Consider the following 26,433-nt stretch of genomic DNA (forward strand, 5'->3'; position numbering starts at 1 on the left):
GCAAATCAAGTTCATACATATTCATTATGGATATCCTGAAAACCTGACTGGCAAGGGGTACTCCAGGACTGGACTTGGGAAACACTGGTATAGAATAGTATACAAAGAATAAGATTTTCAGTTGTAAGATTATTACCTGAAAAGGTCTTCAAAATTAGGATGTTTCACTTTTTGCTGTTCAGCTAAAAGAAATGTTGGCATTTGCTACTGTCAAGTCAAATCATGGCATGCCTACTGCTTTGTTCAGTGTCCTTTATGACCTAAATAATACATACCCAAGGCATAGGGAGGGCAGGGTCTTAACAAGTTATTGAACAATGTTTCTAACTATGTTAATCATCAAGTAATTGAAACTATTTTCTTATAGATGCAAGAGGCTATATCACACAAAGAACACCCTAGTGACTTAAAAAAATCTCAGTTTGAAGAAGGATTTGGGACAAGACAATTATCTGTCAAAATGAGTGACTCAGAGGTGGGTAAAAACTGGGACTTTTTAAAATTGTTTAGGAACGTATTGGACTTTCATCAGAAGTATGCCATAAATAGGATTTGGAGCAATGGAATGTGGAGGGGTGCATTCCTCAGCTATACAAAACAGAATAATACAGCATATTTACCTGTGAAAACATAGACCAATATGGCAATTTATTGGCAGCATATAGCCTTACATTTCTCTGACTGTATATTCCCAGAATCTTGGGGAAAATAACAGGAATCCCCAACTCTGGTTCTTCAGGGCTCCAAACCAGTTGGGTTTTCAGGATAAGATAACACTGCAGGACACTGCTCTCAGGGCAGAGCTATGACATTATATGATGGTGTAGCTGCATTGCCATCCCTTATATCAGTGGTTCCCAAATCTGTCCTAGCGGAACCCCAGCCAGTCAGGTTTTTAGGACATTTATGAGATACATTTGCATACCAAGGAGGCAGTGTATGCAAATCAGTCTCATACATATTCATGGTGAATCTGCCCTGGACCTGATCAGTGGGACTTAACTGGGTAGGAGCAGCTCTCACTGATTAACTTCCACTGAAAATCGACCCCTTAAAGAAGGGTTGTCATATCAAAATAAAACACAAATCAAACTGAGGCTTCACATGTAAATAATAGACATTAGCCAGTAAAAAAGAAATACAGTGCAATCCGCTTAAGTCTAAGGGTCTGGGACCAAAGAAATGCATGCAGTTAACCGGAGCATGCACTGCCCGATAATGTTGTTTGAAATTGGCTATTAAGCCCTGATCTATAGGTTGGATCAGAGAGGTATTGTTTGGTGGCAGGAAGACCACCTTGACGTTAGACAGCCTGACATCATCCCTGTGTGCAGCACAATTATCACAAAGCAGCAAAATCTGACGCTTTTGTGCCTGCATTCTAGTGTCTAACTTCTTTAGCCAATGCTTCCAAATTTCCCTATTCATCCATGAATTTGCGTTAGCCTTGTATGACACAGGAAGTTGCTTAACTTTCTTGAAGCAACGGGACTGTTTGCTCTTTCCAGTGATGAAGGGTTCCAACTTCTCACTCCCATCCATATTGCAGCAATTGCAGTCAGTCGGTCCATCGACGTTTTACCTCCAGTAGTTTCGGCATGTTTGAATTCAAAGTGTTCCATCAGGAATCGCTCGCCAGTAGAGACCGTTTTCTTCAGCATTGAAAACGTCACAAGGTGCAAACTCGTTCAAGATGGTAGGAAGAACCGAAACAACCCAATTTTCAGCACCAAAGTCTTCAGCGTCTTGTTTCTCACCATGCTGCTTCTTGAATTTTATGCTGTTCCTCTCCTTCCATCTTTCCAACCATCCAACAGTGACTTTGAATTCAGTTAGTCCAAGACTTTCACCTAGCTGGTTAGCTTTCTCCATAAGCAGTGGACTACTGACAGGAAACTGTCTGCTCCTGACTCGAGAAAACCACCGAAGAAGAGCATCTTCTACCTCCTCAGCTTTTCCCGCCCGTTTTCGTGTCCGTTGTGGATTTGTATTGTTTTGCCAGTCTTCCAGAAGCTGGTCTTTCTGCTGCAAGGCACGTGAAATTTGACTGGGATTGACACCATATTCTTTAGCAATAGATGCTTGACCTTGTTTTCTAATTTTTTAAGAACTTCTATTCGTTCAGCCAGTGTTAAAGTCTTACAGTTCCGCTGTGACGACGATCCCGGTGTACGCTCTAACAACATTCTTTCACTTATTCTGCCTGTGGCAGTTAAAGAGGCAGTAAATTTGAAATCTCGTTGGTTGTTACACGCCAATCAGCTTCCATATTCCATGCATGCGTTTATGCGGATCCTTTCCTGCAGAGGAGCGGTCTTGAACCATGCATATAAGCGAATCTTGCACTTATCAGTGGTGCGCTAAACCAAAGTTTGTCCCCATAGAAATTGATGGTGCCAAAAACAGGACCGAAGTACAGCATGCAGTTAAACAGAGCATGCGCTTATCCAACATGCACTTAAATGGAGTGCACTGTATATATATATATATATATATATATATAATTTGGGTGCTTTTTTGGTTGTTAATATCAAAATAAAAGGCATATTATAATATTTACCTGGTTAGACAGCAAGTGGTCCTCTTGCAATCTCACCTTGAATTTGAAGCTTCTTTGGTTGCTGCAGAACTGGACTTAACATATTAGCTAAACAAGCTACAGCTTAGGGCGTCACATTACAAAGGGACTCATGCTTCACTAGTACAGAAACCTATTAAAACTAAAATTTACTTCCTTCTTAATTGAAGGGGGCCTCTTAAATGTTATAGCTTAGGGGTCACAATGGGCTAGATTCTATATATCATGCCAAAAAAAATACACCTAGGCGTAGTCTATAAACTGCACCTGAATTTAGGTGCGGTTTAAAGAATATGCCTAAATCTAGATGTAGTTTATAGAATACGCCCAACACCTGTTTACTTCGACTATATTTAGTCGTAGCCATTTACGCTAATGAAAACCTGGTGTAAAAGCCGCTGCCTAAATTACACACGGAATGGGCATATTCTATAATAGTACGCATAAATTCTAGGAATGCTCATGACCTGCCCATGCCCTGTCTATGCCCACGCCCCCTTTTCAGATCCATCCATGTCTTAGAATGTATGCGCATCACTTAGACATTTGAGTAAGTAAATTCTAATTTATTTATTTATTTATTGAGAACATTTATATCCCACATATTCCCACCAAGGCGGGCTCTATGTGGCATACAATGCAGGAGAAAGTACATCAGAATAACAGTAGTGCAATGCTGAAGAGACGGGGAGAAGAGAAAAAAAAAGGTAGAGGAGGGAGGAGGGGAGGGAGGGAAAAAAACTGAAGGGGAATGGAAGGCGGAGATGCAAGAGTCAAGCTGCTGAGGAGAATGAACGATGCCAATTAGTGTCAATAATTGCTTGTTAAGTTCAATTATCAGCACTGATTGGCTTGTTAAGCTAATTAAGTTGCATGCACAAATCCAGAATCCGACCGGATTTGCCCACGCAACTCAAGTCGCACTTTATAGAATCTGGGGGAATATGCTTAAATCTAGTCCTGGGTTGTTGGGCACATTCATTTTGTACCAGGGACTGCGGAGCAGTCAGCAAGGCCATCCTAAATCCCCTACCCCCACTACCCCTTCCCATAAGGGGACAGGAGAAGCTTACGTTATCGGAGTAGGTGCTATCAGCACAAAATGGAAAATGTAATTCTTATTAAAATTCTCTTTACTTTGAACTTCTCTTCTGGGCTAACAAGGTCATACAATAATTAGTTCTGTTACTTCCCGAAGTACGTGTTTATATAAACACAGAAGGTTACCAGGGAAATCCAATGCAAAATACAGAAATACACAGAGTCGGTTGAAAATCATTCAGAAAGGACCTCATTTGCTCTGGCCTTTTTACTATTTTGTGATGAGCCTAATGAATCATACCCTAAGTTTGCAAATACTTCTAAGCAGTATGTACCAATACAAGTTTTTCCATATTGATTTCGTAAGTAAAACCATTCACCTGGCCCTCATTCCATGAGCTAACATAATCCAAAAGTCTACTGCTGTAAGCACTGCGGGGGAAATTCAATAAATGGTGTCCAAAGTTAGGTGTCGGGATGACCCGCACTAAGGGGCCACGGGCTTATCGTGCACCAATCTGGAACTACTTCCAGGCTACCCCAGGAGCCTGGTGGCAGTTCCCACCCACCCCAAGCTTGCGCCATTTCTGGAACTTAACCATTGGTAATCAGTCACCTCCAGGATAGCACAGGAGCCCTTGGGTGGTGGTAAGGACTCCCCGCCGAAATGGCCATGCAGTAAGTGGTTCACGTACTGCACGGCCATTTCTTTTTCCCCCAAAATGGACAGCCTTTTACCCACTGTGGTAAAAGGAGGTCTCAGCGCACATCAAAAACACGTGCTGATGCTAGCGCAGGCCCCCTTATACCGCAGCTTCTTAAAAGGACCCCTAAGCTAGTGGTCTGTGAAGGGTGCTGTGCTCTGAATGACCTTGACAGAATACTAGCTTAGCACGCGTTTTGTGCCTAAGTTTGGACGCAACCATTTACACATGCCAAAGGTGTAAATGCTGGTGCCCAAATGATATCAACAATATCTTTGTCTCTGGTAACATAAAATATGAGTACTGGACCAACCAGGACTGGAGCCACCAAAAATATATAAGTGCACAGTGTTTCACAATTTATTTTTGCAAGTTGATTAATGATATTTATAGCATTTGGGTGATGGGATGCAAATGACAAAAAATACCCGCCCAAAAAAATTCTCTTAAACCCGATGAAAGAAGTGCTATACCACTGAACAGTTGGTTATATCTGAGGGTACTCTAATTATACTATATATATATATATAAAAAGTCAATTTAGGTAAGCTGTGGCACTAAGATATATTTGTATATATTTTTGGTGGCTCCAGTCCTGGTTGTTCTGGTGCCCAAATGATGGCAGTAATGCCTATGGTACCCGAATTTAACTCACCTTGAACTACTGTTGAAAAAAGATGTGAGCAAAATCCAAATAAATAAATAGAGTTAGATGCACAAATCCATGTATTCTCTAACATCACACCTATTTTCTGGGACTGCCCATGAACTGCCCATGCTCCTCCCATGGCTACACCCCCTTTGGAGTTGCATGCTATGAAATTTAGGTTTGCATGTTATAGAATAGGGTTAGGGCATAAGTACATAAGTGCATAAGTACATAAGTAATGCCACACTGGGAAAAGACCAAGGGTCCATCGAGCCCAGCATCCTGTTCACGACAGCAGTCAATCCAGGCCAAGGGCACCTGGCAAGCTTCCCAAACGTACAAACATTCTATACGTGTTATTCCCGGAATTGTGGATTTTTCACAAGTCCATTTAGTAGCGGTTTATGGACTTGTCCTTTAGGAAACCGTCTAACCCCTTTTTAAACTCTGCCAAGCTAACCACCTTCATCACGTTCTCCGGCAACGAATTCCAGAGTTTAATTATATGTTGGGTGAAGAAATATTTTCTCCGATTTGTTTTAAATTTACTACACTGTATAACCCCATGTCCCATGTATAACCCCTAATTAGTGCCAGTTAAGTGCTTGTTAACGCCAATAGTTGATTATTATTGCCTAATTAACAAATTAGTGTATGTGTGGATCTGTGATCCGTGCCCAAAATTGCATGCTCAACTTTGGGTGACCTATACAGAATCTGGTGGAGTGTGCTGTAGCTGACCTACACATATCGAGAGGAAACTTTCTAAGTGCAGCTACTTTTGGCAGATGAACGACCAATAGTTTTGTAACGTTACTTGCTTTTCTTTGTCTGTAGGAACCGATGGAGGTGATGCTGACAACAGAAGCTGAAGAAGGGGCCACTGGTTTTAGTATTTCTGGAGGAGGAGAAAGTGGGATATTTGTACAGCAGGTGATAAAAGAATCCCCAGCCTCAAAAATATTGAGCATGAGAGAAGGTAATCCCAGATTAGTATTCCCATTATTTTTTTCACATTTCATTGTAGCAATGCTTGTTTTACAAATTGTACTTACGCACAGACGAGAGAGTTAATTATTTTGAAATGATCAGCATATTACACTCCAAATTTATTTTGGATGCCACAAACTGAATTAGAAAGAATTTCCAAGCATGCCTGGCTAGATTGCCTATACACATTACATCTTATCAGTTCCAGAAGGAAGCCGTCTTTGACACGATGCAAGTATTATGGCGAGCATAAACAGTAAATCTGAGAAACTGAACTCATGCTCCACATACTAGAGAGCTACATGGGAATGGGATTAGTGGGAATCTCCTCCAGGTCCATGGGACTCCCACGGGGATGGACGCAGGTCCCGCTGGGTTCTACAGAAGTGTAGTGCCAGGTCAGCCTACCTACCCTTTCCTTGTGCCATGGCAATTATAATAGCACTAAAAAAAATTATGGATATGGTTGATAGCATTGAAGTTCCCATAAGCACTGAGAAGTTATCAACATAGGCTACTGTTAGATTGAGTTATTTTACCACAAGTCGGGGTAGTTTAGCACAGGAGATGTGCAGGGATGGAGGAGATTCCAGTGGGGACAGGTGGGGATGGATTAGATTTCAGCAGGGAGGGGTGAAATTTCTGTTCTCATGCAACTCTTTACCACATACCCTGGTTTAAGAGGGAGGTTCATTATTGTCAGAGAATATACAGAATTAACCAATGTGGAGACATTGCCCCTGAGAGAAACATGTCTCCTTATGTTGTAAACGGGAAAGATCTAAAAGGGGATGAAAGAGGTTACACTCACCCTGTTTCATGAACACTTCCTCTATGCACCTTCCAGTTGCCCCAGGCAAAGAGGGAAAGATGAGACAGAGCCATCATTGGTCTGGACCTGGTATCAGTTCTTTTGCTCAATGTGTCTTTTACGACCTGAACAACACATATCTCAAGCATAAGGAGGGCAGGTCTACACAAGTTTTTGAACAATGTTTCTAGGTATTTTATCTGTATCACCTCAGGAACTGTTTCTCCTCTGATTTTTCCTTCTGCCACCAATCCCAGTAGTCCAACAAGTTCCACTGAGGTTCCAACCATGAGCAGTATTATGACAAGGATGGGGGTGATATGAGGCCAGATGACTCTGTACCATCTAGAGTGCATTCAAAAACTGTGTGAATTAATATGAAAACACTAATAATAATAATAATAATTTGGAGTATCTGTAGGTGTCATCATTGATAATACATTGAAGCCCTCTGCTCAGTGTGCAGCAAATTGAATGTTAGGAATAATTAGGTAAGGAATGAAAATTTAAAAAAATGAGAATACTATAATGCCTTTGTATCGCTCAAAGGTGCGACTGTACCTCGAATACTGTGTGCACTTCTGGTCACTGCATCTCAAAAAAGATATAGCAGAATTAGAAAAGGTACAGAAAAGGGCAACCAAACTGGTAAAGAGGATGAGCCGACTTCCCTATGAGGAAAGGCTAAAGAAAATAGGGCTTTTCAGCTCGGACAAGAAGTAGCTGAGGGGAGATAAGATAGAGGTCTATAAAATACTGAGTGGAGTGGAACAGTTAGACATGAATCACTTGTTTACTCTTTCCAAAAATAGATGAATTAGGGGGCATGCAATAAAGCTACGAAGTAGTACATTTTAAACAAACCGGAGATATTACTTGGGAAGATCTACAGCTTACTCCTGGGATAAGCAACACAAAATCTGTTTTGCTGTTCTGGTATTTTGCCAGATACTTCTGACCTGGATTGGCCACTGTTGGAAACAGGATGCTGGGCTTGATGGACCTTTTCATCTGTCCCAGTATGGCAATGCTTGTGTGTTTGGTACAATATGGCCTATTGCTACAGTAGGAGATAAAACCCCAAACCTCGCTGCTGTTCGTGTTCCTTCCGAGCTGTTGCTTGAGATGGGGAAATGCATATTTGTGATGATTAATGAAGATCTGTACCTTTTTTCTGCTTTATACTCATTTAATGGAATAATGAACCAGAAAATATTTCAACAGTCACTGTACATCAGCAGGTCAATTTTCCAAAAAATATTTGTATGTTTGGTACTATCCTGTATAACTGCTTTTATTTTACTATCCGGAAGCATTATCCCCCGTGTTCTATAGAGGTGTACGCCCAAACTTCTGACTAGTGTGCAAATTTGGGCTTGCAAGTTTATAGACTAGTGCCAGTTGCATGTCTAACTTAATTGTTAAATTGGATGCCAATTTGCCTTAAGCACCAATAAATGTAGCATCTAAATGCTATCTCCTACGCATGCAAGTGATAACTTTAGGCATGACCATTTACACCAGCATTTGACATGTTATAAATGCTCGGGCCTAAATTTAGGTACACACATGCCAACTTATGCTCTATCCTACCATGGCAATTTTTCACGCAGTTGGCATTATAAAATTGGTGATAGGCGACCATATTTTTTGTGCCTAATTTTTGGCACACTTTCTTGAGACAGACATGGGAAGCAACTGCTTGCCCTGGGATTTGCAGTATGGAGTGTTGCCACGATTTGGGTTTCTGCCAGGTACTTGTGACCTGGCTTTTGGCCACTGTTTGGAAAACAGGATACGGGGCTATATGGACCATTGGTCTGACCCAGTATGGCTAATGTTATGGTCTTATGCTAGGTGCCCTGTTACACGTGCCCTCATAGGATTGCGCTAAGGGCACTTGCATGCATCAGTGGCACTTTTCTCAATGTATTTACTTGTACAAAGACAGTGCAACAGCAGGTGCAGTTCAGAAGAGTACTCAGGTTTTGATGTCAGCGTCAGTGGCATAGCCAGACCCAGTATTTTGGATGGGTCCAGAGTTAACTTAGATGGACCCTTCCATGCTACACCACGCCATGCCTCCCACCCCACCAGAGATATAAAAAAAATTATAGATTTTTTTTCACCTACTCCACATTAACATCTTTCCTACTCCACAGCGTCCCAGCATCTGCCCGCCCGTCGCTCAACCCTGTCCCTCCCTGGTGTATGTTATAAGCGTCTCCGGCACCTACAGTAATTCATTATTGCCTGTGCCGGCCCCACAGGCTTCCATCAGCCGGGTCCCACCACACAGGAAGTGATGTCAGCGAGGGTGGGACCTGGCCGATGGAAGCCTGTGGGGCCGGCGCAGGCAGTAATAATGAATCACTGCAGGCACTGGGGACACTTGTAAGGTATACTGGACGGGGTTCAGTGACGGATGGGCAGATGCTGGGACACAGCAGAGGAGGAGAGATGTTGATGTGGGGTGCTGCCGCTGGGTGGGCCTCAGTGGGTGGGCCTCAGCCAAGAATAGGTGGGTGTGTGCCCACCCAGGCCCACCTGTAGCTATGCCACTGGTCAGGGGGAGCAGATCTTTTGTAAAATAGGCATCAGTGTGAATCTGAAGGGCTGATTTGCTTAGGCGCCATTTTATTCAAAATCAGTTTGGGGGGGCAACTGCTCCCCTTGCACCCCATCTAGCTACGCCTCTGGTTCGGTTGTGGACAGTGCTAACTTTATCTGGGTATTGGTCTGCATATCGAAGGTGCTCGGATAAGTGCCAATGACTGATTTATACCCAGATATGCAGCACTGATATCCAAGTATGTCTGGTGCTGAATATCTGGGTATAAAATACTCATGGCATTTTTTAAAATGTGGCCACACAGATGTCCCCACAGAACAGAGGAGTAGCCTAGTGCTTAGTGCAGTGGGCTATGATCCAAGGTGCACAGGTTCAAATCCCACTATAACTTTTTTTATGTGATCCTTCCAGACCTGAAAAATACCTACTGTACTTGAATGTACATCACTTCCATATCCTTGAGGCTTCTGGGTGTCATATATTTAGGTACAGTAGGTGTATTTCTATTTCTGGAAGGCTGAGAATTATATTTAAAGAAAAAGAATTGAAGTGGGATTTGAACATGGGTCTCTTGGTTCACAGTCCACTACACTAACTACTTGGCAACACCTCTGACTGGTTTACTACTTTGTTCAGAATAGTTATAATACCTGCAGCTGACATAGCGCCTGGTTTTCTTTTCCAGTTTCACTTTCAGGGGAGAGGGAAGGAGACAGCAACCACTGGTGCAGGGGCGTAGCTACGGTGGGCCTGGGTGGGCCTAGGCCCATCCAGTCTTGGTTCAGGCCCACCCAGAAGCACTACACCCAAACCAATTCCCTCCCTTCCCTCCACCCTCTGCCGCGTCCCACCCAGCCTGCGTAAACAGGAAGTTGTGTGAGATGCGTCAGAGAGGAAGGCTCTGACACAGTGCTGACGCGCTGTTTGAAGTTCCTGCTGGGCGGCGATCATAGAGAGAGAAGTTCCACAGCAAGGATGGCGGGTGGGTAAGGAAGACACAGAGGTAGTGCCCTGGCGGTGCCGGAACTGTGGGAGGGGAGAGAGGCGCTGGACATGGGGGTTGGAGGGAAGGGAAGGGATGGATTGGATATTGTTGTAATGTTGCAAGGGGGAGGGTGGGAAGGGGGAGTGGGGAGAAAATGTTTGATATGGGAACTTCTGAGTGAGCAAGCGCCGCGCGGCAAGGGTGAGGGGTGGGTGGGTAAGGAAGACATGGAGATGGCGGTGCCTGAACTGTGGGAGGGGAGAGAGGTGCTGGACATGGGGGTTGGAGGGGAGGGAAGGGGCCCTGGACATGTATGCTTGTGGGTGGGAGGTTGGAGAGAAGGGAGAGAGGTGCTGGGCATGTAAGGAGGTGCTGGAGGGAAGGGATAGAGTTGCTGGATATGTAGGGGGAGGGAAGGGATAGAGGTGCTGGATATGTAGGAGGGAGAGAAAGGAGAGATGTGCTGGGTGAGGGTGTGGGAGGGAAGGGAGAGAGCTGCTGGAATTGTGGGGGAGGGCAGGCGGGAAGGGGGAGAGGTGCTGGATATGCAGGGGAGGACTGGAGGGAAGAGGGAGAGATGTGGACCTGCAAGGGGGGGCGAGAACGAAGGGAGAGAAGTACTGGACCTATGAGAGGGGGAAGGGTTAGTGTTAGAGGAAAGGGAGAAGGATGTTGGATCAAGGAGATAAAGGAATGGGGGGGGGGGGTCAAATGCTGAACCCACAGTGGAGAATGAACCAGATGCATAAGGGGGAGGGAAGAGAGAAGGAAAGTTGCTGGTTAGAGAGGAAAGGTGTGTGGGAGGGAGAAAGGGGACATAGAGAGGTACAAAGAAACAGAAGGGATGAGCATTGGATGGGAGCATGGGGGACAGGGACACAGATGAGATGCTGTATTGGGATGACATATGGGCACATAGGGGCAATGCCTGACATGGGGGTGGGGAGGGAGATATGGGAATAGAGATACAATGGACATGGGGGGGGGGTATGGGAATAGAGATATAATGGACACAGAGGGGAGATACCAGACAAGAGGGAGAATAGGAACACAGGTGGGAGATGCTGGGCATGGGGTACATGGGTGCACAAAGGAATGATGATGGATGCGGGGATATGAACATGGGAGATTCTGGATAAGGAAATATATGGACACAGAGATGGGAGATGGATGGTGGACATGGAGACAGAAGAAATGTCAAATGGACAGGAAAGACACAGGGAAGCAGAAACCAGAGACAGGGACCAATATGATATGAAAAATAAAATGACCAGACAACAAAAAGGTACAAAAATTATTTTTATTTCTATTTTGTGATTAGATTATGTCAGAGTTGGCATATGTCAGATATGGCTGGGGCCCAGGGACGAAATCTAGGAGAGGACCCCAAAGCCCATTACCAGGCTGCACCTTCTTCAGCTTCTGGCAGGCTTGGGGCTCTCTCTGGCCAGAAAGCCAAGCACATTGCCCTATTTGCACCCCCCCCCCCCCCAAAAAAAAAACCATCATCCCTGGCATGTGATACCTTTAAATTTTGCACAGGAGGAAATGCCTTTCTTTTTTGTTTCTCTAGTGTTGTACTATATGCAAGGTCTGGTTTCTTGGGGTTTCAGTTTAATTTATATTTATAGTTTGTGGTCACTTATTCTGTATTTGGCTCTTGTGTTCTGTGTGCGTGGCCCCGAGGTATTCTGTCACCATGAAGTTTCTATGTAGCATTCTGTAGTAATTTGGCTTGTTCAGTTTTCTTGATAGATGTATCAATATTTTAGAGCCGCTTTTCATAGGTAGAGGATCCTTGTTTTGGAAGTTAGTGCTGGCATGGTAGATTTGCTCTAGATTCTGAGTGACTTTTTGTTTGTAGATTTTTTAAAATTACTTTACAACATGTCTATTATTGAGATTACCAGAATTTCTTTGTATGGTGAGTTTTATGGGGAAATGTCCTTGCTGTGCTCTGCATCCATTATTGATGGAAGGCCAGGAGGTGCTCTGGATGCAGAATGTGTTTGGCGTTCAGTGTTTGGCTTTCAATACCTTATGTGTGTTGGAGGACCTTGGCTCAATGGGGGCTGAAGAAGAGTGCAGTTCCTTGTACTTCCTTTAGCTCTCAATTAATTGGCCACTGAAGCCTGCACTGCTACCCTCATTGAAGTAATGGGGAGTGAGGTAGAGGTGCAGCATGGGGTGGGGTAGGGGTAAAGCATGGGTGTATTAGGTGGCTGGGTTTTTTTTTCTCTTTCAAAAAGTTGGCAACTCTAGTGCCCACCCATCCATCTTGTTGGCCCACCCAAAAATTGCCTTCTGGCTACGCCACTGCACTGGTGGCTTTAAGGAGGGGTCATACCTTAATCCCTCCAGTGGTCAGCTGCTCAATTAGAGCAACTTTTCATAACTTGGACGTGACTGAAACAGGTCTAGATAAAACCATCCTTTGTAGACATGGACGTTTCTTCCCATTCGAAAATTGCTGTTGGACATACTACTTTTGAACCCCCCCCCCCCCCCCCCCCCAGTCCCTCCCAAAACATGCCCAAAGCACACCCCCTTGCTATTTGGATGAACTGCAGCGTGAAACATCCAAATTCTGATTTTCAGGATTTGGATGGTTTTTTGCAGATGGACATTTTTTTTAGGTATTTTAAGACATCCATCTGCTTTGAAGATGAGCACCATAGTGTAAGAGGGTGTTCTTACACAGGGGCGCACCAATGCTGACCTTACGCTACTATTCTGTAACAGAATCTTGGTGCCACAATGCCATTATAGAATTGGCGTTAAGCACATAAGTACATAAGTACATAAGTAGTGCCATACTGGGAAAGACCAAAGGTCCATCTAGCCCAGCATCCTGTCACCGACAGTGGCCAATCCAGGTCAAGGGCACCTGGCACGCTCCCCCAACGTAAAAACATTCCAGACAAGTTATACCTAAAAATGCGGAATTTTTCCAAGTCCATTTAATAGCGGTCTATGGACTTGTCCTTTAGGAATCTATCTAACCCCTTTTTAAACTCCGTCAAGCTAACCGCCCGTACCACGTTCTCCGGCAACGAATTCCAGAGTCTAATTACACGTTGGGTGAAGAAACATTTTCTCCGATTCGTTTTAAATTTACCACACTGTAGCTTCAACTCATGCCCTCTAGTCCTAGTATTTTTGGATAGCGTGAACAGTCGCTTCACATCCACCCGATCCATTCCACTCATTATTTTATACACTTCTATCATATCTCCCCTCAGCCGTCTCTTCTCCAAGCTGAAAAGCCCTAGCCTTCTCAGCCTCTCTTCGTAGGAAAGTCGTCCCATCCCCACTATCATTTTCGTCGCCCTTCGCTGTACCTTTTCCAATTCTACTATATCTTTTTTGAGATACGGAGACCAGTACTGAACACAATACTCCAGGTGCGGTCGCACCATGGAGCGATACAACGGCATTATAACATCCGCACACCTGGACTCCATACCCTTCCTAATAACACCCAACATTCTATTCGCTTTCCTAGCCGCAGCAGCACACTGAGCATTGGGACGCCAAGACTGAGGCACTAATTTAAACAACTGACCTTACAGAAGGCAATTTTATAAAGGGACACCTACACATAGGCACTTAGAGGTGAATTTTATAAATTGCGCCAAAAAAAATCGGTATGGAAAAAAAAACAGAAAAGCGCTATTCTATAAGCCGCGGTTTATAGAATAGCGCTTAAGCGCAGTGGTCAGGCATAAATTTAGATGCATCTATTTGCACCAACAAAAACATGGTGCAAGTGCTCCCACCTAAATTTACACGCAGAACCCCCTTATTCTATAATTTCACATGTAACTGAAATCCACACCTACGCTCTACCCCAAAACGCCTATGACCCTCCCACTTCCATGCCCTTTTTCCGGGACATGCATAAAATTTAGGCACAGATTACATGTATACCTGTTAATTGATTTCTATTAGTGCCAATTAAAAAGCCAATTATTAGCACTAATTGGCTCGTTATTCAATTAAATTATGCGTGCAAATTGGGCGTGTGCCCAAATTTGTATGTGCAATTTTTGGCAAATGTTATAGAATTAGAGGGTTCCTATTTGGAGCACGTTCTATAGTAGAAAGTATCATAATTAGGTATATACCCAGTCAATATTCAAAGCGAGTTAACCGGCTGGAAACAGCTGCCAACTGGTTAACTTGCTTCGTTGCAGCGATCCGGTCATTTTCAGTGACACTTAACTAGTCATCCTTGCTGAAAATGACTGGTTAGCACCGAATTTAAAGCTGGCTATGCCAGAGGCAGAGCCTAGTTAGGTCCCAATATTCAGACCTAACCGGCCAGGTTTGGAGCATAAATAGCTATCTTTATGTGCTAACCTATGGCTAGTTAAGTCATGTGCTAAGCCAGTTTTTTAAAAACAGAAATTCAATGCCAAAGCCTTCAGAGGGCCCAGCACTGAATTTCCGGTTTTAGCGCTGGCAGCGGACAAAAAAATACTGTCCGCTGCCAGCTGAATATCAGTTGGTATATATGTCTTCACCAGCCATAGAACTGGTAAACATGTAAATGTGCATGCCTAGATTCAGAAGGAACGCATGTAACTTATTCTCTGTTACATGTGTAAGTCTGCACCCCAAAGAGGAAGGGAAGCCACGGAAGCGGAAGACTAAGGTCCACTACGAATAGGGATACACGTGAAGAAGAGTAGTGCTACCAGCAAGGCCCTTCCATGAAACACCAGGAGATGAACAATATGATGAAGATACTTTATTCTTCTAATACCTGACATGGCACCGTGTTTCGGCTAAGTGCCTGCTTCAGGGGTCTTAATAGAATGAACTTCAAAATCTGAGAAAAACAGGTGGAATGTATGTGCTTCTAGTTTTAAAGTACTTGCTGTCTTTAAAAAGACGGTAAGTGTAGTCAAAGGAACACACAGAGTCAGTGATCGCTGCGTTCAGTTCTGGTCGCTGTATCTAAAAAAAGATATAGCGGAATTAGAAAACGTTCAAAGAAGAGTGACCAAAATGATAAAGGGGATGGAACTCCTCTCATATGAGGAAAGGCTAAAGAGGTTAGGGCTTTTCAGTTTGGAAAAGAGACAGCTGAAGGGAAATATGATTGAGGTCTACCAAATCCTTAGTGATGTATTACAAGTAGAAGTGAATCGATTTTTTACTCTTTCAAAAAGTACAAAGACTAGGGGACAGTCAAGGAAGTGACATGGAAATACTTTTAAAACAAATAGGAGGAAATATTTTTTCACTCAACGAATAGTTGAGCTCTGGAACTCTTTGCCAAAGGATATAGTAATAGCGGTTAATGTATCTGGGGTTAAAAAAGGTTTGGACAAGTTCCTGGAGAAAAAGTCCATAGTCTGCTATTGAGACCGACATGGGGAAGCTACTGCTTGCCCTTGGATTGGTAGCATGGAATGTTGCCACAATTTGGGTTTCTGCCATGTACTTGTGACCTGGCTTAGCCACTGTTGGAAACAAGATACCGGGCTAGATGGACCATTGGCCTGACTCAGTTTGGCTATTCTTGTGTTCTTTATTACACAAATTCTCTGGAATGCTTCTCCAGAGTCTCTTAGAGTGCAGCCCAATCATAAAAGATTTAGGGCCCTTTTAAAAGCACATTATTACACACAGGCTTTTGATTTGCCAATAACTTAGGCTTCCGCATACTAACGTGGGCACAGAATTTATGTTGGGAGTGAACCAATGTGTTTCTTGATTGAGTGTGTGATTGCTAAATGTAGGATGCATTTTTGACCTGTTTCTGAGTTATGATTGACTGTGAAGTATGCTCTGGTATGAATGGTTAGGTCTATACCTGAAGAAATGGAGTTTTTTTTTCCCTTTTTTTTTAATGATTTTTTTTTATTGATTGTAAACCGTTCTGACACATTTATTGAGAACAGTATATCAAACATTAATAAACCATAAACATTAGAATACCGGCATTTATGTGTATACACAGTGTCTAAGTTTAAGAAACTTCTGATAGAATTACTTCGATAGCGCCGCTGAATATAGGAATATTTGAATCTTCTAGATTAGATTCCAATTATTCCCCAGATGTTTTATTGAAAATTGACCTGCACTTTGTAATTGAAGTTTACGCAGATGATACTAAGACTTCTGGTAACCCAAAAGATGTTCTCTCTTTACTTTTAAGTTGCCATTGTTAGTAAAATGGACATGCTTTGAACAATAAAATTATATCTGAGCAAAAATATGTTTTCCAGGAGATCAACTTGTAAGTGCAACTGTATATTTTGATAATATTACATATGAGGATGCATTGAAGATTCTACAGTATGCAGAGCCATATAAAGTACAATTTAATCTTAAGCGCAAACTTTTAAAAGAAGAGTCGCATCTCGTACTGCAGTCTAAGAAAGATAAAACAACACAGGTAAAGACATTCGAGTTAATCTGTATTATGGGGTGTGATCTTGTAATTTAAAATAAATGGTACAGTACCTGGAAAAGTTTCTTTTAATTTCTACTTAGAGAGACTTTCCTGGCAGCCAGTTCTTGATCCAAAGTGAAATGAAACAGTATTTCTTTACATAATGCAAAAATAAAGAGTATTCAGGCAGATATTTGGCAGCACATAAGCCAAAGGCCTGATCTTCCAAACTTCCATGTTCCTCCTAAAGCCCCAATTGGACCCTTCTTTCTCTTATTCCTCCTTTCTTTTACCCCTTTTCCCTCTTCAGTGGCGTAGCCACGGGTGGGCCTGATTGGGCACAGGCTCACCCACTTTGAACTCAGGCCAACCCAGCAGCAGAACAGCTGTGCCGTGGTTGGTGGAGTTCCTCAAGCCCCCACCAGCTGAAGACTCCCAGCATCTCTCCTTCCCTCCCCCCAGGCAATCAGGAGTCTCTTAACTGTACTCCCTCATCCCCTTAGTACTTTTTAAATCCTTTAGTTCTTCACCAGTAGCGAGCAGTGGCTCATAACCATTGCTCTCGGTGGCCCTGAGCTTTCCCTTGATGTAACTTCCTGTTCACCAGTGGCGTAGCCACAGGTGGGCTTGAGTGGGCCAGGGCCCACCCATTTATGGCTCAGGCCCACCCAACAGTAGCACGTTTAGTGGTAACTGGTGGGAATCCCAAGCTCTGCCAGCTGAAGATTTCCCCCTGATGGTAACAAAAACGCTACTCTCCACGACACCGGCACCTGCTCAGTTTTTAATGAATTCCTGCTGCCAAGGTGGAAAGAAGCGTTTTCCCAGCAGCTGAGATTTTTTTCTTTGTGGGGGGGGGGGGGGGGGGGGAGAACACTTGGTGCCCACCCAATTCTTGCCTAGGCCCACCAAAAATCTGTTGTCTGGCTACGCCCCTGCTGTTCACTGGAGCAAGAAGTTATGTCAGAGAGAAGGCTCGGGGCCCACATGAGCAGCAAGTATGAGTCGCTGCTCACTGCTGGCAAAGAACTGAAGGACTTAAAGGTATGGGGGCTTTGAGGAGTGCATTTAAGAGACATTCCCCTCCGATAGCCTGACTAATCCCGTTTCATTCCCATCAGCTCCCTCGCCCTAGTGCAGGAGAAGGTAAGCTTACCTCTTTCCTACTCCACTGCTGAGTTCTGAGTGCCACCAGCAGGAAGTGCACAGCAGGGCTAGATTTTCACAGGGACTGATCTTGCCATCAACCCATTTTTAGGCAGTTAGATCCCTTTGAAAAAGCTCCCTTACACTGTAATATATTCTTTTTTAAAGCAAATGCTACTTGTATCCAGTGGTGTGCTGGTAAATTTTTAACAACAGGCTCTCTCCCCGGTCCACCTCGGTGCCCCCCCCCCCCCCCGTCCACCACTGCGCCCCCCCCCCCTCCACCTCTGCGCCCCCCCATCCACCTCTGCGCGCACCCCCAAATTGCAGAGCTGGCTATAGCCGGGGGGGGGGGGGGGGCAATGCATTACTCTCTCCAGGAAAAAACTATTAAATGATCCCAGGTTCCAATCTAATTCATGTTTAATGTGGGATAAAATGCCATAAATAAGTAAATAAATATAAACTTTTAATGTTGAGCACCTGATTCTCAAGGTGAACATATTCCAAACACTATAATGAAAATAAAATGAGTTTTTTTCTACCTTTGTTGTCTGGTGACTGTTTTTCTGCTCATGCTGGCCCAGTATCCGATTCTGCTGCTATCTGTCCTCTTAACTCCGTTTCCAGGGATTCCTTTCCTCCTTTCTTCATTTCTGGTCCTCAGCTTCTGCTTATTTTCTCCATCCATTTGCAGTTATTCTCCTCTCTTCCTTTTCCCTCTTCTCATCTCATTCCTCACTCTTCCCTCCCCTCCACCCATGTCCAGCATTTCTTCACTCTCCCTTCCCTCTCCTCCACCGATGTCCAGTAACCCTCCTCTCCCCTGCCCTCCATCCACCCACCCATGTCCAGCAGCCCTGCTCTCCCCTGCCCTCCATCCACCCACTCATGTCCAGCAACCCTCCTCTCCCCTGCCCTCCATCCACCCACCCATGTCCAGCAGCCCTGCTCTCCCCTGCCCTCCATCCACCCACCCATGTCCAGCAACCCTCCTCTCCCCTGCCCTCCATCCACCCACCCATGTCCAGCAACCCTGCTCTCCCCTGCCCTCCATCCACCCACCTCCAGTCTCCCCCCTGTCCTCCATCCACCCACCCATGTCCAGCAACCCTCCTGTCCCCTGTCCTCCATCCACCCACACATGTCCAGCAACCCTCGTCTCCCCCCTGTCCTCCATCCACCCACCCATGTCCAGCAACCCTCCTGTCCCATCCTCCATCCACCCACCCATGTCCAGCAACCCTCGTCTCTCTCCTGTCCTCCATCCACCCACCCATGTCCAGCAACCCTCGTCTCCCCCCCTGTCCTCCATCCACCCACCCATGTCCAGCAACCCTCGTCTCCCCCCTGCCCTCCTCTCCTCCATCTGCCTTCTTCCAGCCCTCCCCACTCCCCTGGTCATCCATCTTCCATCTGCAGCTCTGCTCCCCGATAGTAGCCCTGGTTTCCTTCTTGCCCCACCGCCCTGCTTTTAAAATTTTTATTTCCCCTCGAGGCGCACCAGCATTGAAGTGAAGGCAGCAAGCTCAGCTCGGTTCCAGCCTTCGTTCCGTTCCTTCGCATCATGTCTCCGCCCTCGCGCAAACAGGAAATACGTCAGGCGAGGGCGGAGCCATGATGTGAAGGAACGGAACGAAGGCTGGAACCGAGCTGAGCCTGCTGCTTTCGCTTCAACGCTGGCGCGCCTCGAGGGGAAATAAACATTTTAAAAGCAGGGCGGCGGGGCAAAAAGGAAACCAGGGCTATTATCGGTAGATCTGCAGATGGAAGATGGACGAGCGGGAGAGCAGAGGCGAGCCGGCTCGCACGGGCCAACAACCAGCTCGCAAGATGCCAGTAAATTTAACAACCGGCTCTTGCGAGCCGGTGCGAGCCGGCTCCAGCACACCACTGCTTGTATCTGTATAAAAATCATATTTATATGCTGTATGGTAACAATTACCCTCTGGATTCTATATAGTATGACTTGAGTTGCGTGCACAACTTAATTATCTTAACAAACCAATCAGTGCTGATAATTGCAACTTAACAAGCAATTATTGACACTAATTGATATTAATTAGAACTTGCTAAGCATATTCTATAAAGTGGTGCTTATAAATTCTAATGCATGCAGCCAAAAAGGGGGTGTGGCCATGGGTGTGGAATGGGCAGGTCGTGGGCATTCTAATAATTATGCGAGCTGTTACAGAATACCCCTGCTCCGTGCCTAACTTAGTCACCTGCATTTACACCAAATTTTACTTGGCGTAAATTCCTGCGACTAGATTTAGTCACGCGGACAGGCCCTAGGCATTTTCTATAAACCATGCCTAACTTTAGGCGTGGTTTATAGAATACACCTTTGCGGGAGGTTTTCGGCGCTGATTTTTACAGTACCGTATATAGAATCCAGTCCTATATGTATAACTATCTTCTTCTTCTTCTTCTTTTTTTTTTTTTTTTTAGGGGAAAGACTCTACTTATAAAACACTGGGAATAAATGAGAAAGAAGAAAAAGATAAAGTAACTGTTAAGAAAAGAGAGCATAAACCAGTGAGATCAAAAAGGGAAAGGCTGTCGTGGCCTAAATTCCCATCGATCAAGAATACCAAGATTCTAGGACACCGAAGATCTCGCAGTACATCAGAAACCTTTGAGGAACTCAGGCCGGATATTTCTTTGGCAAGCACTGATCTAGAGTCTCAGTTTCAGAAAGAAGAAAATGACCTGGTAGGAAAAAAAGGGAACCAAAATAAACTGAAGTTCCTTGGTTTAAAGGTGCACAAAAGGAAAACAGAAGACAATCAGATATCAGAACTAAAACATACTGTGACTTGTGAAACAGAGAAACTAGCAGTGGAAGGAGACAGCAGTGATTGGAACAAAAAGTTAACAGCTACTTCAATGGATGCTCAAATCGATAAGATTTTACCTTGTGATTTCTCTGTTTCTGTTGATATAAATTCACAAAAAAGAACAGAAGTACAAGATAATGAAAACAATGAGTTGAAAAACAAGTACAGTGAACGTTCAGTTGAAATAAATATTCCAAAACATAATGAGTTCTTATCTGCATTTAAAATGCCTTCTACAGACATGAATGCTCAAATGATTACAGCACAGGCCCCAGAATCAAGCATGCCTGAACAGTGGCATCAAACAGAATCACCGAACAAGATGACCGATCAAGAAATGAATATTCACATACAATCAGCAAAGATACTTGAATATGCAGAAATGAAACCTAGAGATTCAGACTGGAAGATTCAAATACCCATACTCCAAACACCAAAGTTTGCTGTTTTAGCCCCTACAGAAAAAAGGACTGAAACTGAAGAGGACAAAACCAAAGATGAACCTGATGCAAGATTTCCAAAAGTAACAACTGAAATTGGAACAGAAAGTCCAGGGCCAGAAATGATAAACCATACCCTAGAAGTGCACTCAGATATCTTAAGCTGGAAAATGCCTATCATTAAAATGCCTAGACTGCCAAAGCATTACACCAGAGCAGCAAAAGAGGAAATTGGGTTACCATTTGAAGAGAATTCAGTGCCAAAGGATGAGAAAACCACAGAAAAAATGGACACAGAGTGGAAATATGGAACAAGTGAAAGTGAAAATTTTTTTTACAAGACTGGACATGAAAAACATGGGAGTTCATTGAGAATGCCAAAACTCAAACTGCCATCCTTCGGACAGTTCAATAGAAAAGAAACAGGATATGATGATGGTGATTCAGATTTTGATCTGCAGTTTAGAAGAACTGCAACTGAAATAAAACCCTCGATTACAGTTGATTTTAAAGTTCCAAAAGAAAAATCTATGCCAGAGATAGAGGCACCTAGGTTCAAAGAATCAGTAACTGACCCCCAAGTTTCAGAAATAGAAACCTGTCTTCTAGAGACAGAGAAAGATGTTTCTCAGATACAAAGGGAACTAGAAACTACAACAAATCCACATATTACAAAGGAGATAACAAGAAAAGAGGCTGCTATTGATAGTGATCAAAACATTATTGAAAGCACTAGTAAGTTAGCATATATGCCAAAAATAAAAATCCCAAAGGTAGGATTTTCAATCAAAGAAGACAAACCATTAAGGATAGATAAAGAGGTTAGATTACCAGAAGATAATATCACGCTAACCAAATATAAGTATTCAGATACAAACAATGAAACTATAACTAGCAAAACCAAATCTCAAGAAACCCCCAAAAGCAAAGATGTAAATGATGAAGCACGAAAGACATCAACTCCACAGAATAATTCAAAAATACATATCACAACAGAAAAACATGGCAGATTGCAAGAAAAAGAAAACACATATTTATTCCAAGAATGTTCCATCCAATATCCACAATTCCAAATAGAAGAATCCAGTGATTTCCTTCATGAAGCTAAAAAGATTGATGGAGAGATTCCCAAAGTCAAAGCTGAAACCGAAGAAACCTTGAAAGTGATAGCAGCAGATAAAAAAGAAGCAAACTTAAAAGAAGACACCTTAATGCTAAAAGGGAAAGACAAACCAAATATTAAAGAGAGTGAGTTTCCTGAGTGGAAAACTGAACTGCCCATGGTAAAAATTGCATTATTCATGAAACCTGAAATTACATTGGTTTCAAGAAACATTACACATGAAAAAACAGAGGAACACATTCCAGAACTTCATGAAGACAGTAAAGAATTAGGCAGTGAGCAAGAAATACTACCAGAAAACATAAAAAATTATCAGAATGATATCCAATTTCCAAAAACAAGATTCACCTCACTTGGTACATTTGATAGAGAAAAAATTCAAAACCACAGAGATACCAACCAAAGCCATCATGATATAGAAGATAAAAAAAAGCATACAGATATTAATGCCTTAGCTCCATTCACTGAGCTAGAATCTTTTACTGTAACAATGTCATCTCAAACATCTATAGAAAGCAAGGAAGTAAAACCTTCAGGTCTAGAGGGCACAGTTACGTTTCCCAAATTTCAAATGCCCAAGTTTGGTGCATTTCCTCCTAAAGCTAAAGGGGCTGATGCTGCTGCCCCCATAGCCATAGTAGAAACCGATCTCATCCAATCAGCAGTGACAGCAGATGTGGAAGGTGCAGATGTTCCAACTGAGGCATCAGCACTGGATATAAAAGCCAAAGCCTCTGATAGAGAAAGTGAATCTGCTGGGTGGAAAATGAAAGTGCCTTCTGTGAAACTCTCAACGTTGACAAAACCTGACACGAAAGCACCAAAAGTTGATGTTAGCCTCCCTAGCGTGGACATTTCAATTCCTAAAACAGAGGTACAGGTGGAGAAGCATGAAGCCGGGGACAAGGAATTAATGGTTGAAGGTGAAATCAAGCCTGCAGAGATTGAACCTGGAACGGCAGAAAGTTCCTTCAAAATGCCCAAAATCAGCTTGCCTTCCTTTGGTCTCTTCTCCAGAAAGGGTATACGTAGCCAACTTGAAACAGAATCGAGCGAATCGGAGGCTGAAATACCAGGAACCGCAGTAGAAGGCGACATTGAAGTCAAACTTCCAAAACTGGAAAGCAAGGAAGCAGCCCCTGTGAGTGGTATTCCATCCTCTGGAGATCTCGAAATAAAAGAAGAGAAAAGCAAAACAAAAAAGTTTAAAATAAAAATACCAACATTTGGTAAATCTCCCCCAAAGGAGAAACACAATCTAAGTGAACCACACGTGGAAGAAGAAATATCATTGCCTGAACCTGAAGAAATCAAGGCACTCGATGTCCGAGTATCCACGGAAACAAAGGAAGAGCAAATTTGTGTTGCAGAACAGCCAGATGAGATTTCAGCAGAAACAACAGACATCGAAATTACGAGACCTGGAGACAAAATTGTATTTCCCAAATTTGAAAAGCCCAAATTTGCTGTTTTGCTTCCTGAAGCGACAATGATCGATGCTACTGTTATTGTAGTAAAACCTGAAGCTGACATTTCCCTACCAACACTTACAGCAGATGTGGAAGCAACACCAACTACAGCTGAGCCTTCAGTAGGTGATGTGAAAGCCAAAGCTTCTGAAAGAGAAAGTGAATCTGCAGAGTATAAAATCCAGATGCCTATCGTGAAACTCCCAGAGTTCACTAAACCTGACATGAAAGCACCAAAGTTTGACATTAATCTAGCTTCATTAGACATTTCAACTCCGAAACCAGATGTACACACTCAAGAGCTAGAGAGACAGAGCGAGCCCTTAAAGGCTGAAGGAGAAATAACACCCGCAGGGATTCAGAAAGAAGCTGTTGAGAGTTCTTTCAAAATGCCAAAAATTAAATTGCCCTCATTTGGCCCATTCTTCTCAAAGGGAGCTGGTGACCAGTCTGATGTTCAAGCAGGACATCTTGACACAAAAATAACAATGCCCTCAACCGTAGCAGAGGCAGAAATACAACTTTCACAAACAGAGGGAGAGAAAGCAGATATAGATGTGGACATTACATCCAGTACAGAGCTGGAAATGAAAGGGAAAAAGAGCAAAATTAAAACACCTAAAATAAGAATGCCTTCTTTTAGTACCTCCCGACCAAGGGCTCCTGAAGCAGATATGGCTGTACCAGACGCGGAAGGAGATCTCTCACTGACTAAACCTGAGGCAAAAGTGGAGATAATATCAGGACAAACAGCCATCAGCTTTGATCCAGTCAAAACAGCGGAAAGCGAATTACACATACGCTTGCCTAGAGCAGAATTACCCAAATTGGAATCACCTTCATTGGATGTAGATGCCACCTTGCCAGCAGTGGACGTGACTGTATCCAAATATGAAGTGCCAGAAGGAGACAAGCAGAAGCTTCCAGATGTTCATGCCTTAGTCAAGGAGACTGAGAAAGACTTCAGAGTCCTGCAGGTACAAATGTCCACTGAAGGGAAGGAGCAAGACCCTGACGCTGCTGCTGCTGCAACAGCATCATCTCAAACGTCTTTAGAAAGCAAGGAAGTAAAACCTTCAGGTCTAGAGGGCACAGTTACGTTTCCCAAATTTCAAATGCCCAAGTTTGGTGCTTTTCCTCCTAAATCTAAAGGGGCCGATGCTGCTGCCCCCATAGCCATAGTAGAAACCGATCTCATCCAATCAGACGTGACAGCAGATGTGGAAGCTGCAGATGTTCCAACTGAGGCATCAGCACTGGATATAAAAGCCAAAGCCCCTGATAGAGAAAATGAATCTGCTGGTTGGAAAATGAAAGTGCCTTCTGTGAAACTCCCAACGTTGACAAAACCTGACACGAAAGCACCAAAAGTTGACGTTAGCCTCCCTAGCGTAGACATTTCAATTGCTAAAACAGAGGTACAGGTGGAGAAGCATGAAGCCGGGGACAAGGAATTAATGGTTGAAGGTGAAATCAAGCCTGCAGAGATTGAACCTGGAATGACAGAAACTTCCTTCAAAATGCCCAAAATCAGCTTGCCTTCCTTTGGTCTCTTCTCCAGAAAGGGTACACGTAGCCAACTTGAAACAGAATCGAGCGAATCGGAGGCTGAAATACCAGGAACCGCAGTAGAAGGCGACATTGAAGTCAAACTTCCAAAACTGGAAAGCAAGGAAGCAGCCACTGTGAGTGGTATTCCATCCTCTGGAGATCTCGAAATAAAAGAAGAGAAAAGCCAAACCAAAAAGTTTAAAATAAAAATACCAACATTTGGTAAATCTCCCCCAAAGGGGAAAGAGCTAGGGAAAGACATTCTAGGTGAACCACACATGGAAGAAGAAACATCATTGCCTGAACCCGAAGAAATCAAGGCACTCGATGTCCGAGTATCCACGGAAGTAAAGGAAGAGCAAATTAGTGTTGCAGAACAGCCAGATGAGATTTCAGCAGAAACAACAGGCATCAAAATTACGAGACCTGAAGACAAAATTGTATTTCCCAAATTTGAAAAGCCCAAATTTGCTGTTTTGCTTCCTGAAGCGACAATGATCGATGCTACTGTTATTGTAGTAAAACCTGAAGCTGACATTTCCCTACCAACACTTACAGCAGATGTGGAAGCAACACCAACTACAGCTGAGCCTTCAGTAGGTGATGTGAAAGCCAAAGCTTCTGAAAGAGAAAGTGAATCTGCAGAGTATAAAATCCAGATGCCTATCGTGAAACTCCCAGAGTTCACTAAACCTGACATGAAAGCACCAAAGTTTGACATTAATCTAGCTTCATTAGACATTTCAACTCCGAAACCAGATGTACACACTCAAGAGCTAGAGAGACAGAGCGAGCCCTTAAAGGCTGAAGGAGAAATAACACCCGCAGGGATTCAGAAAGAAGCTGTTGAGAGTTCTTTCAAAATGCCAAAAATTAAATTGCCCTCATTTGGCCCATTCTTCTCAAAGGGAGCTGGTGACCAGTCTGATGTTCAAGCAGGACATCTTGACACAAAAATAACAATGCCCTCAACCGTAGCAGAGGCAGAAATACAACTTTCACAAACAGAGGGCGAGAAAGCAGACATAGATGTGGACATTACATCCAGTACAGAGCTGGAAATGAAAGGGAAAAAAGAGCAAAATTAAAACACCTAAAATAAGAATGCCTTCTTTTGGTACCTCCCGT

General features: G+C 43.5%; 1 protein-coding gene across 1 annotated transcript in view; it reads left to right on the forward strand.

Moving 5' to 3' along the window:
- The first annotated feature begins 416 nt into the window (after positions 1 to 416).
- AHNAK2 (AHNAK nucleoprotein 2) overlaps positions 417 to 26,433 on the forward strand; it is a 33,579-nt gene continuing 7,562 nt past the window's right edge. The window contains exons 1-4 of the mRNA XM_030213713.1: positions 417 to 475; positions 5,810 to 5,951; positions 16,570 to 16,739; positions 20,334 to 26,383. Coding sequence (XP_030069573.1) covers positions 461 to 475; positions 5,810 to 5,951; positions 16,570 to 16,739; positions 20,334 to 26,383 — 6,377 coding nt within the window. The 5' untranslated portion in view covers positions 417 to 460. The remainder of the gene's footprint in view (positions 476 to 5,809; positions 5,952 to 16,569; positions 16,740 to 20,333; positions 26,384 to 26,433) is intronic.

This window comes from Microcaecilia unicolor, chromosome 9, assembly GCF_901765095.1.
Source record: "Microcaecilia unicolor chromosome 9, aMicUni1.1, whole genome shotgun sequence".
NCBI lineage: Eukaryota > Metazoa > Chordata > Amphibia > Gymnophiona > Siphonopidae > Microcaecilia > Microcaecilia unicolor.